This window comes from Gordionus sp. m RMFG-2023, chromosome 1 (assembly GCF_954871325.1).
Source record: "Gordionus sp. m RMFG-2023 chromosome 1, tfGorSpeb1-WG-v2, whole genome shotgun sequence".
NCBI lineage: Eukaryota > Metazoa > Nematomorpha > Gordioida > Chordodea > Parachordodidae > Gordionus > Gordionus sp. m RMFG-2023.
In genome coordinates, this window is record NC_088775.1 from 27,406,768 (window position 1) to 27,421,032 (window position 14,265).

The window sequence follows — 14,265 nt, forward strand, 5'->3', positions numbered from 1 at the left end:
TATTGTTAAAATAATATCAATTGAACCATCATTTATTTTGGTTGTTAGGCTTGAGGGTATCCTCGTTGAGATGTGTACCATTAGTATGGTCATAGATGTGGATAATTTAAATAATATCCTTTGGTGTGTTTTTTTATAAATTAATTTTATAAAAAAATCCAAAATATTGGGATTGATGAGATAAATTTAGTTCAAATCTTTAAGAAATGTATTAAATAGCAAAGTTTTATACATTTATTTGGAAGAAAAAAAAACCTTTATGTGATTTTCTATAAGATTTAATTCATCTTGCTTGACATTCAATATCAAACTTATTTCCCCCCCCCATCATTTCTTGCGATTATTTCAATTATAAAATCTTTTATTTCTAATTTTTCATACAACCTCTTTACCAAGAGAAGGGAGTTAAATTTTTCTCAAATTTTTATTTTTGTATAATTCAATAACGGACGCCAGGGATGGGCAGCAATTTTCATTTTTGGCCTTGTTACTATAAGAACCATTTCATTGATGTCGACATTAATCTCTCCTAAATTAAATCGAAGACGGATGGCGTCTAATATATTATCCCACCTCGTTGTTACTGCCTCCACAATTTCCATCTGGGTTAGGCCGCTGCCTCACCAGCCTCTAGACCTTGAGGCAGCCTTGAGACTGATTAAAACAGCACCACCTTATTTTAAAATTCATTCTATCATTAGAAAGAAAAAATAAGTCATATTTAAATATACCGTATATCCTCATGCATTATATAAACCTTTTTTTTTACATCTTAGAATTTTTGAAGGATAAACTCGACTACTATCTCAAGTACAACATATCGCAAAGGTACAATCCGCGGGTGGTACGAGCTACCGCTAGGGAAGGTTTGATAAGGGCCAGAATTCTCGGGGCTAAGAACGCTACAGGGGATGTTATCATATTCTTGGATTCCCACATCGAATGCAACGTTAACTGGTTGCCACCTTTGTTAGGTTTAATTTAAATTCAAAAAATAGATCAGAAAAATTTCCCGGTTAAATAAGATGAGAATGCCTTCTTGTCTTAACCCATGAGTAGGCCTATTCAAAAACTAATATAAAGGTTCGATTCGTTTAAAATAATTTGAATAGAAATGAACAAGAAAAATTAGTTAATTATTCGTTTCGTTATAAACAATCATTTAATTCGATAATTTATTTTAAAATAAATTAAATAATTTTAAATGAAAATGTTAATTAAATTTTATTGTTAAGTATGGAATTATATGAAGAGTTTATTCTTTGAAATCTTTTAAAATATTACCGATTTTTTAAAAATTTTATCCAAAAGTCAATATCTTAAACTCTCTAATAAAAGTATTTAAATGAATAAATTAAAATATAATTTATTATTACATTTTGCATAATTAGTCTAGAGTCAATATCAAAAAATTTTATTTAAATTATTTCTTAAAATTATATTTCTTTGTAAGAAATATCGCTAGTATTTATACATGAAAATCTTTTACAATTTGAATAATAAATATGAAAATAGTTTTACCAAAATAAAAATAGAACAAATTAATCTATAAAATTAGTTTTTTTACAAAAATAAAAATATTATAGGCAAATTGAATTTTCGTTAAGATTAAGAATTTGACTATTCAACACATTTATTTTTGTGAATTATTACATTTATTTTATGGTGATTTATCACATAAAATCTTGCATAATTATGGATAATATGATAAGTCTGATAAATTAATTGATCTCATGGGCCCCACTACACTTTTCAATTTGCCGGGGCTCAATGGGTGCTAAAAATCGAAAACTTTTTAAAAGTAAATTTCAAAATTTACATCTAAGGGGCTCGAGCCCCCAATAGCATCACCTCTCCAGTGACGCCATTGATTGACCTTGATCAAGTTGACAGGGAGGCCGTTTGAGAACATTATGAATAAAATAATAAGTGGAAAAGATGTGTAAATCATTGCAAGAGCGATATTGGTAACAGGATTTATAGTTTCCTTCTTCCTTACTTAAACTCATCTAAAATAAGTTTTTTAGCGCATTTTTATTACCTCCTGTGTATGTTGAATATAGGCATATCCAAGTTTTTCTTATGGGGGAGGGGCACTATCAGGTGGTGTTTTGCCATAAATATTATTATAGTAAACATATTATATATTTTAATGGAAGATTTGGAACAGGTTTCGTTTCCTTCCGAATTTTAGAAAGTTTAGTTTTCCAAATTTTTATTCATACGTTTTGCATTGCACACAGCCTAACAAACACTTAAATATAAATTATTTTAAAAAAACTATCTTGTATCGACCGATATTCGTGATCAATCTACATCTCTCAACTTCATCCTAATTCTATTATTATTAAATATTATCCCTAGCCCATTTCTCTATAGCCTTTTAATCCTAACCTCGTCCAAAGAGCTTGGTTTCAGGAAAAGTATTGGTTCCACTAGAGATCGTTCAAAAAAATGAATAATGACGGCTCAGTGGCTTACACACTTAAATTTTCTCTTTTTAAATAAACTAGAGCCCATAGCCCTAAATCGCAAAACCGTTGTTTGTCCTTTCATAGACGTTATAGATTTCGAAAATTTCGAGTACCGAGCCCAGGACGAGGGAGCCAGGGGCGCCTTCGATTGGGAACTCTATTACAAACGTTTGCCGCTGCTCGAAAGCGATTTGGAGCACCCTTCGGATCCTTTCGAGTTAGTGATTTTACAATACATTATATATTATAATTACATTAGACCGACGTGAAATTTTTAAGAAGGTAAGGAAGCCATGCAGTGATACCAGTTTAGAAATTTGGGAAACTAATATAAACATTTATTTTCTCCCTATAAATTAATATATCTACAAATCTACCTATTAATGACCAGTTTAGTTGAGTCATTTTATAAATTACCGCTTACTTTTTTTATGCCTGAAATCCATTGTGAGAGCGTCCATTAAATCAGCTATATAATGGAAGCATATACAAAAAAAATAGGGTAGGATGTTTACCAGAATTGTTCGCACGAAAACTGGAATGCTATAGTTACTTTTTTTTAAAGATTTTTTTTAAAAACGATAAAATCGGCTTTGAAATTTTAAGGAGATAGGAATTTACCATAGATAATATTAAATTTTAAAATGACCATAGATTATACCAAATAGAAATTGTTAATATTTATATTTGCACACAAATAATCATAATTTCGATTCATTTTTAAAGCTAATTCATTTTTTTTAAATGTCTAGCGTAGGCTTGGCAGAAGTTGCAGATTTAGATTGGAAAATATCATACCTCATAATTTTTTTATACCTTAGAATGATATTTCTTTGTAAGAAAAAGTTTATGCTTCAGGAGATATGGTCAAGAAATTATTGAAAAAATATAGATATTTCATGAGCTAATTTGATATTTTGTCAAATAAAAAGCCAACTGTTAATCAAAAATTCGTGAATATGTGCAAACATCTTTTAGAAAAACTATTTTTTTTAATACCAATATCGAGTACATTAACCCTGGGAAAAGTTGATAAGTTTTGTTATTTGGATAATATGCTAAACGCAGATGGTGGTGTAGATTCTGCCTTTGTTTCAAGGGTCAGGCATGCATGGAAGAAGTTCAGAGAGATGTCATCTATTCTATAAATAAAAAAGTCTCTCTGAAGTTTTAGGGGAAAGTTTACGTAAGCTGTGTGAGGAGTTGTTTAGTTTATGGCGGCGAAACATGGGCAATGAAAGCGAGCCACGAAGCCAAATTAGAAAGAACAGAGATGAGGATGATTAGATGGATGTGTGGGGTATCTCTGAGAGAGAGAAAAACTAGCAAGGAATTGCTATCAAGATTGGGTATAGAAATTATTGGAGTTGTAATGCGAAGAAATAGACTAAGATGGCTTGGGCTTGTGGAACGTTTGACAAAAGATGACTGGGTAAAGATATGCATCTTGATAGAAGTAGGAGGATCAAGATCTAGAGGAAGGCCCAAGATGACGTGGACAAATGTGATAGCGGCGGATATGAGAAACATGAATCTTACAAATATTGATGTTCAGGACCATCAAAAATGGAAAAGAAAAATCAGAATGAACACTGACCTACCTGGGTAAACCTGGAAATCGTCATAAAACGAAGAAGAAGAAGAGTACATGAAATTTTGCAATGCACAATCAAAGTTTAAAAATTCGATCTTTTAATTTAAACATCTAGATTTTGGAAGATATCATAATTTATAAAAATAAATAAAATATTATTTTTAAATTGTTCTAAATTTAATTATAATGATGAAATTATTTTTATGATAAATGCCAAATATAGTAAAATAAATTTAAAAAACTCCTATTTAAGTCTTTATTTTTCTGGACTGCACACCCTGAACAATATTGATGTTCAGGACCATCAAAAATGGAAAAGAAAAATCAGAGAATGACCTACCTGGGTAAACCTGGAAATCGCCATAAAATGAAGAAGAAGAAGAAGAGTACATGAAATGTTGCAATGCACAATTAAAGTTAGGCATAAAAATTAGATCTTTTAATTTAAACATCTAGATTTTGGAAGATATCATAATTGATAAAATTATAAAAATAAATAAAATATTATTTTTAAATTGTATTTTATTCTAAATTTAATTATAATGATGAAATTATTTTTATGGTAAATGCCAAATATAGTAATAAATTTTAAAAAACTCCTATTTAAGTCTTTATTTTTCTGGACTGCAAACCCTGAACCATAACCAGATTTATTTCAATAAACCATAACCTTTTTTAAAAGGAGGGTTCACAGCCCTGAATTTAAATATTACTCACTTCATTGAGATATTAATTATACAATTAACAATTAATTATGTCAAAAATGGAAACAATGAAATACAATAACTAATGACTACTAATACAATTTAGTATTTTTCATATAAAAATTGTTTAATTCTAAAATAATTTAAGTTTGCCTTTCCTTATATTAAGTATTTTAATGAAATTTAGTAAATAGAATTTTATTTAAATTATTAATTTAAATCACTGATTTTTTTTTTAAAAACTCGATGATTTAAAATAAATTGATTTTTATTTGCCAACCCACTAGTGTAGCACTCCAACACAAGGTGCTGATATACTTGGGCGTTTGGAAAAGGAGATGAATGAAAAGCGTTTTGTAAAAATACTTAAATACACATATTATATTATATAAAAAATGTAAATTTTTGTTTTATCGGAAATCGTATTTTAGTAGTCCAATTATGGCGGGTGGTTTATTCGCGATAGATCGAAGCTATTTTTGGGAATTGGGCGGCTATGACCCCGGTCTCCAAATATGGGGTGGCGAACAATACGAATTATCTTTCAAAGTTTTTTAATATTTCATTTAAATATATTCATCGTAAAATAATTCTTACGTTTTTAAGTGTAAAATTATGCAAATTATGGCTTTTTCCACATACGGATCCTTTTGTAAACTCAGCGTCTAGTCCTTTTTGAATTCATTGGAGTTTTGCTAAGATCAGAAGATTGGCAACCTGTTAGATTTGAAAGGCCAGATGGATGAATACCAATTGACATGATAGGATATAATTTTATTAATAGAAGATTTTATAAGGACAACTTTATTTAATCAAAATATCGACCCAATTACTTTTTTTTTAAACCATTTAAACAATTATGATTATCAGCATTCGCCCTAAGATTTCTGACCTCACTGAAGACAAGCTCTAATCGTGTTTCGAAGAAAATATTATTCATCAACAATAAAGATTGGCCCACCCTAGCTTAATATATTTTATTATCCTTAGTAGACAAAGCCTATACCTAGTTTTGGTTAAATTAAGCAGATTTTTTAAAATTAATATCTTATTCAACTCTTGATAAAATATTTTATTCCTAAATTAATATAAATGTGATCTATGATTAAAGTTTACATAATTAAATTATGCACCTTTTTAAAATCATTTTTTTTTGAAAAGTTCCATTTTGACATAGGTAAATTTAAATATTTTTTTTTAAATTAAAATAATTATTACTATCAGATAAGGGTAAGTATTATTATAGAATTTCTAAAAAATTAGGTTCGATTTTTTAAAAAAGTCTATTATTATACCTAAAATATATTACGATTATTCCGACTAAAATCTTAATTTAAAATCGGCTAAATCGAGTCGTTTAACAACTCTATAAGATTTAAATTAATATTTTGTTCTTAGTAATGAGTTGAAAATATATTATCACGCACGTTACATATCCACCACCCCTTTTTTTGAGAAATAAAATTATTATGCAAACAATAATTTTCCTCAAAAAACCTTGAGAACAACTTCGAACTAATTAATTATTTAATATCCGAGTACCAAAATTCGCTTATATAATGAGGAATTTTTCCGATAAGTTTACTATGGCGAAGTTTATTTTTATCTATCAATAAAATAAGATATGGCAATGCGGCGGAAGAATGGTAGACGCCCCTTGTTCCCGCGTCGGGCATATATACAGAAAATACGCGCCGTTTCCGAACCCTCATATAGGTGATTTCGTAGGGAAGGTAACTCTTTCTCTTTATTTCCTTTCGATTATATTACCAAAATAATTTAGATTATTAATCGGCTATTAAATTTATTCTTTCTAATTTGTAATAGGCGTATAACATACGTGTCGAAAATGGAAGGGAGAGGGGCAGAATTTTCTTTGACAAATATTTGTTTACCTCTATGATTATAAAATTTTCGAATTTAATCTTATATATAGTCATAATTTAAGATTAAAGAATTTGACTTTAATTTTGTTTTCACACAAATAGATACCTTTATTTATCATTCTTATTTCCGATAAATAAGACGATGTATGTAACTTTTTTAAAAAAATTCTTAATCTTACCTAGAACAGCATTTATTAACTTTATTTGAGGTTGTCTCTGACAACATATTTATTAGAGAACTTCTGTTTTTATTTTTTATATTTACTATAATAGCTTCCTCTAAGTGGTGTATTTTATCATTTTTTGTATAAATATCATCTCAAGGAAATTCCCATGAATTAAATTTTCAAAATTTCTAAGTCTTTCATTAGTATTTGTGACCCTGTGAGATAAGTTTTGTTTACCAAAAATTTATTAACTCAAATATTATTTGTTTTTTATTACATGGATATTATTGTGAATAAGCCGATTCATTTTATTTATCATTTTAAAGTCAATTGAATTTAATTTCTATATAAAAATATTAAATAATATATTTAAAAAAATGAAAAAATTCCCCATAAAATATGAATACCTAAATGATAATCCTCCAAGAAATGTATCGATATGAAATTCTAAATGCCATACGAAAAAGGAAATATATTTAAAAATATTAAATATATAAAATAATAGGAATAGTATATTTAAAAAAGATTTCCCGACTACTTGGGAGTTAATTTTAGAATTAATTTTGTTTAAAAATTATAGTTTATTTGTGTTGAGACATTTTTTAATTTGAATTTAGTAAAGAAAATTTTTTTTTATTATAATTATTTCCGAATTATATCGTGGCCACTTCAAATCAGCGAGCGCCATTTTGATTTAGGGTAAGAATTTTTATAAATAAATGAAACTTTTATTTTTTAAGAAAGTTTTCATAAAATTTTAATGTAAAATTGTTTGTATAGGTGCTTTCAGCTGATTTATATAGATGCATAATATCAGCAGTCTAGGCAGTTTTATTAATTATGGCATTGGGCCCTCATAAATATTAATTTTCAGCCATAAACACCTTTTTTAATCACTTTGTTTACATTTATAAAATACACAAGACGACTAGAAATTAATGATTCTATAAATATTTAATAATATAATTTTCAAAATATATACATAAAAATAATATTTTCTTAGAATCATTTTATAAAAATTAAATTGATATTCATCAATTGAAATATGTAATATAAAACTTATGGGCTCGATTAGTCTTTAATGTAACACTGCCGGGGCAGCGTTGTTTTAAGATTATATCAAAATATAAAATTTCCCAATTGACGACAAAAAGGGTTTCCGAACTCTGCCTAAATAGTCTGCTTGAAATTGTTATAATGAAAAAAGACGTATTAACCTCATTCACATTGAATTCGCGGCGGATACAAAAGAAAGAACTTTCTTTCTGTATTTCTGTATTATTGGTCGCGAATTCGCACTAACTGTGAATGTGAGTTGTAATACTTTTTTTATAGTTTATATGCAGGCATCCATAATATATTTTGCTTTATTTCTCACGATTCAAATTAAAAATAATATAACTTAAGATGTAAATTCAAACTAAAAATGAATGAATGCGTTCACAATCCTTTTTCAAAGGTCTTTTTCTTTCTCTCTTTTACTATTCGTCACATATATTCACCATATATGACATCTCCCTTATTTATTTGAATTTTTCACCCTACTTGGCTCCTTTTCCTTCTGTCCTTGTTCACTTTCGTTAGCAATTCGTTTATTAATCTTTATACGTGGACATTTTATGGTAACGTCATCAGCTCCATGCATCTCTCATTCTACAATCTCTGTAAACCCAAATTCCAGCTTTGCAATAACTTTTCTTCAGGTTGTTATTTTTACAATATTTCTCTACAACTCATGTACTCAAACACCAATGCTATGATTCATTTCGGCCTTTATAATATTTCGACTGCGACAATCCATAACTCATCCATCACCATATATCTGTTCCTTTCTTTTCCTCTTCTCATTTATCGATTCTTTTACAATTTTTCCATGCCATCATTTGTTTTTTCGTACTCTAACATTTCCTTTTCTCGCTTCCAGTCATGCTTTACCATATTCTAACGTCTCCTTCAATTCATCCTCTCTTTATCTCTGTTGTATTATAGGTTGTGTTTATTTTTATGTGTGTTATTATTACAATAATGGATTTTGTTTGTGTGTGATTAGTATTATAATATTGTATGTTTTGTTTGTGTGTGTTTAGTATTACAATATTTGTATATATTTACTCATTAATATAATTTATGTTAAATATGAAGATGAAATTATGGAAAATATAACTTATCTTAATTAAATTCTCTGATCATGAGAATGATTTATATAAAATATTAGACAATGTGATTAATGAAAATGAAGAAAATAGATTATTTCAAATTTATGATAGATAAAATATTTTTCGCTTCTCGGTTTCACCCTTGATCTTTATTTTTCTGTGTAATTTTCTCATTCCATTCTTATCAACTTTTATATTGGCAATCCTTACTCCCTTTTCTACTTCTCCGTTTCTTTTTTCTCCCTTTCCTATTCCATTGCTCATTCCTTTACCCTCTTCGCTTCTCCTCTTCTTTTCCTTTAATTTGTTTTCTCTCTTTCCATCTCTTACTTTCCTTCACCCTTATTCCAATTCGAATAATTTCAATATTCGACTCGTTCTTCTATGAATACTCACGTTGTATTCTTTGCATTAGTCATTTACTACTTTATTTTCTTATTCATTTTGAATCTTTCGAGTTGAATACTTCTTCTAATTATTCAAAGAATTATCTAATTTTGTGAATATAAATATAGTCGTAAGAGTCAAAATATTAAATTGAATTATTTGATATAGGAGAATTCGACAGAATATAATAATTGAATTGAGCGTTGGATAAATAATATAAATCGGCAATTCGAAGAAATATTCAACTCGAAAGATTCAAATTGAATAAAAGATAATATAATAGATGACAAAGATACGATATGAGTATTCATAGAAGAACAACTCGAATTTTGAAAGTATTCGAATTGAGAAAAGAAAGTAAAAGATAGGGAGAAAGAGAGAAAACAAACAAAGGGAAAGAAGAGAAGAGAGTAGGGTGAAGGGGAGAAGATGAAACGAAAAAGTAGAAAAGGGAGGAATAGGTAGCCGAATATAAAAGTTTATTGGAACGGAGGGATAAATTAGCAAGAATAATAAAGAAAAAATTTGAAGCCGGGATCGAAAATAAAGATAATTATATTTTATCTGCCATAATTTTGAAATAATCTATTTTCTTCATCTTAATTAAGCACAATTATACATGATTTTTAAGTTTTATTTTCTCTAGCAGAATATTTTATATAAATCAATTCTCATTATCAAAGAAAATATTCATGATACAATTAAATTAGAATTTTAAGGTATATTTTCTTTTAGTTATTAAATAATCTCATCTTCATATTTAACATAAATTATATTAAATGATTAAATATATACAATATTATAATATTAAGCATATATACAAACAAAACATGCAATTTTAAACACACACAAACAAAACATACAATATTGTAATAATAACTACACAAAAAATAAACATCACAACCTATAATACAACAGAGATAAAAAGAGGATGAATTGAAGGAGACGTTAGAATATGGAAAAGCAAGAATGATTGCAAGCGAGAAAAGGAAATGTTAGAGTACGAAAAAAAACAAATGATTGAATGGAAGCGAAATGGTATAAACCCAAGAATCGATAAATGGGAAGAATATGATAAGATAAAAGAAATAACATATGGGTTAAAGAAAACATAAAAGAGGAAAATAATAGATATATAGTGATGGGAGTTAATGGATTGTCGTAGTCGAAATATTATGAAGAACGAAATGAATCATAGCATTGGTATATGAGTACATCAGTTTCAGAGAAGTATTGAATAAATAACAACCTGGAAAAAAATGATTGCTGGAATTGAGATAGCAGAATAAGAGATGCATGGAGCCGTTGCCATAAAATTTCCACAAATTAGAGATTAATAGACGAATTTGTAATGATGGTGAACAATGACATAGAAGGAAAAACGAGCAAAAGGATAAGTAGAGATCCAAATAAAGGGAGATGTCATATATGGTGGATATATGAGGTGATGATTAGTATAAATAAATGATACTTTTATAGAAAAATTGACCAGGTACGACAACCCTCCTTCTAAAAAAATGGTGGGTTTAGGGTTCTGAGACCAGAAAAATAATGACTTATTAAAATTAGTTCAGAATCATCATTTTTTTAAAAAAATTTATTTTAATTAGTATCACCATAAAAATAATTTATCATCATAATTACAATACTACAATACAATTTAAAAAATTACTAAATATAACAAAAATAATTACACGGAAAAATGATCAAAAAATGTTTTTAGAAATTAATGTGTAAATTTTTTAAAATTAAAAAAAAAGCTTGAACCCTGAACCCTAAATTTTAAAAAAGGGTTTGGGTTCAGCAAAATATTGAAGGTTTAGGTTCGGGTTTTCGTCCCTGGAATTCACTATAATATCAAAACATAACACTAATATTATTATATTTGTCAGATAATTACACCACTTACTTATAGCTACCTACTACTTTTAGCAAAAATAATATAATACGCGCGCAAATATAACTACCCATTGTTTAATCTTTTCGGTTATCTTTTATCCCTCCCCCCTATCTCATATATTTATTATATGCCAAATAAAAAAAAATTTCAACTAAGAATTACCGAAGGGTTGCTATAGTTTGGATGGACGAATACGCCGAATACATATACCTTAGGAGGTCAATATACATTTTTTTTAAATATTTTATTTGTCTTGAAGTATTTATTATGATGATTGATAATTTCGAGTATTTCTACTTATTTTTTTAACCAATTTAAAATATGACTCTTTTTCTCCTCGATATTATCATTTATAAATTATCAAATTAAATAGGCTTTATATAGATATGATAATTATATTTGCATATATCTTTTATCGATATAACATTAAAACTTGTTATAAGACAAAATTATTATAAGGAGGCATCAGAATTGGCCGATCAATAATTTCTTCTGGAAAAAAATTATTTAAACCCGATTCTCATCATAGCTCTCATTTCATTTGCCGATATGCTGATTTTCCTTACACTATTTTTGTTTGATGAATTATTTTAAAGTTATATTAACATTCCAAGATAGTTATGCATTAAAAATTTACTGCTTATCTTGTGGCAATTCCGAGATATGCACATTTTATAACTATATCATTTTAATATTGGCACAGCCCTAGAAATTCGCCTGGAAACAAATCGATATTTTGCTAATATTCATACAAATCTGGCTACTCGAATTGGCCTAGGGAGATTATTGAAATTTTTTGGACTAACCCGGCCTGTAAAAAATTTTTTGTTCAGGTTGTCCGGTCCAATATTTATGAGGGATAAAGACACTTTAATTCTAAGTTTTAAATTTGCCAGGTGTTTAGCACATGTTATATGACCCAGCAAAAATCTTTTTGCCCCTATTTCGGGCCGGGCCATGATGACCTATTCTGATTTTTTGGGTCTACCTATATTATTATAACTATCACTATTTGCAAATCTTTCTTTTTAATTAATTATATTTGTCGTATTCTAGGCAATGCTCAAGTCGTTAAAATTAGACTTTACAAAAATTATGACTGGGGGGGGGGAGGTCCTTTTGCTTCTAGGTTTTTTTTACTATTTAGAACTGTTTATCCATTATCTTGTTTAAAATATGGACACGTTTGTTGTTTTATTTATTGTAGCACAGAAATTTAATAATAAAATGTATATTTTTATCTTCCCCGTTTAATGGCGATTTTCAGGTTGTTTTCCCTCTGATTTTTTTTCCATTTTTGATGGTCTTGAACATTAATATTTGTAAAATTTATTTTTCTCATATCCACCGCTATCACCTTTATTTAATCGAAGTCTTGAAAATCTTACTTCTATCAAGGTACATCTACCCAGTCATCTTTCATCTTACTCCACATGCCCAAGCAATCTTAGTCTATTTCTTCTCATTGCCACTCCAATCATATCTATTCCCATTCTTGCTAGCTTTCTCTCTCGGAGATACCCCACACATTCATCTTATCATCCTCTACTCTTTTCTGCCACTTTCATTGCCTATATTTTGCCATAAATTAAACCACAGCTTTCGTAAACCTTTCTTTAACTTCAAAGGACGTTTTTATTTGTTAGAATAGACGACATCTCTGAATATCTTCCATGCTTGCCTGACCCTTGTAACAACAGCAAATTACACCACCATCTGCGTTTAGCATATCACCCAAATAGCAAAACATTTCCTAGGGTTGACCAATTGCCAATATCCAAACCACTATCATTGGATTGAATTTAATTTCTAGCAACTCCTTTCCCACAAAAACCACAAAGCCAGTTGCCGGATTCTTCCATCTTCAGATTATCCTCACCAATCATCGCCTTTGTCTTTACTGCATTTATTCTCGTTTCCATAGCCATCTTCCATCTCCTCAATTCTTCCTTGCTGTTTGCCATTTATACTAGTTCGTCTGCATATAATAGCTCCCATGGAAGTTCTTCGCATTTTTCTAGTCACCACATCCATTACTAAGATAAATAATAATGGACTGTGCACGGATCCCTGACAAAGTCTTCACTTCTAAGCTTTCACAATCTCCATCTTCCATCCGTACCACAGTTTGTGCTCCCACATTTGCTATCACTACCATAATCAGCCTTCTTCCGCACCTGATTTTATCAAGACCCACCTCACACGGCACCCTGTCAAACGCCTTCTCCAAATCAACAAAAACATTATTTAGTTTCTTTTCCTTTTCAAGATCTCGCCACAAAAATTTCATCTGCTATGCTTTTCCCCGGTGTAAAACCAAATTGCATTTCATCAAGCTTCGTTTGCTCCCATATCCGCTTTAGCACCCTCTTAAATACTTTTATAGCATATTCCAAGAGTTTAATAGCTCTATAAGACCCGCACTCCAAAGGATCACCTTTCCCTTTGTATAATGGCATAATTATTCCTCACCAATCCTTTGTAGTATTTTCTTGTGTGACAATTAGATTGGCTAAATTCCTTAAGCATTCAATCCATAAGTCATCAGAACTTTTAAACATTTCTGATAACACTCTCTTTAAACCGCTGCTTTCCCTTTTTCATTTTTTTCAATACTCTCGTAATTTCGTTTTTGCCAAATCTACACCCTGGACCTTCTACCTTTGCAAAACTAACTTATCCCATTTATTCTCTTCGTTCAAAAGTCTTTCCATATAGATCTTCCAGGTATTCTTAATTCCACTACTATCAATCGCCATTTTTCCTGCCATATTTTTCAGACATTTAACACCTATCGCATTCTGCCTCTTTGCCATTCGGACCACTTTTCCCATTTTTTCCGCATATTCCATGTCTTTAGCAAAATCCTGCCTTTGTCCTTCTTGCGCTTTTGCTATTAATTTCTTTGCATTTCTCTTTGCTACCTTGTAAATATCGATATCACTATTTTCTTTACTATTAAATCATTTTTGAAACACCTCCGTTCGTTCAGCTTTC

General features: G+C 29.2%; 1 protein-coding gene across 3 annotated transcripts in view; it reads left to right on the forward strand.

The window, feature by feature from the left end:
• LOC135922567 (polypeptide N-acetylgalactosaminyltransferase-like 6) overlaps window positions 1–14,265 on the forward strand; it is a 77,496-nt gene that overhangs the window by 43,961 nt on the left and 19,270 nt on the right. For all 3 annotated transcript variants that reach the window (XM_065456968.1, XM_065456969.1, XM_065456970.1), the window contains 5 exons: window positions 777–974; window positions 2,514–2,691; window positions 5,204–5,321; window positions 6,395–6,505; window positions 11,425–11,486. In XM_065456968.1, the coding sequence (XP_065313040.1) occupies window positions 777–974; window positions 2,514–2,691; window positions 5,204–5,321; window positions 6,395–6,505; window positions 11,425–11,486 (667 nt within the window). The remainder of the gene's footprint in view (window positions 1–776; window positions 975–2,513; window positions 2,692–5,203; window positions 5,322–6,394; window positions 6,506–11,424; window positions 11,487–14,265) is intronic.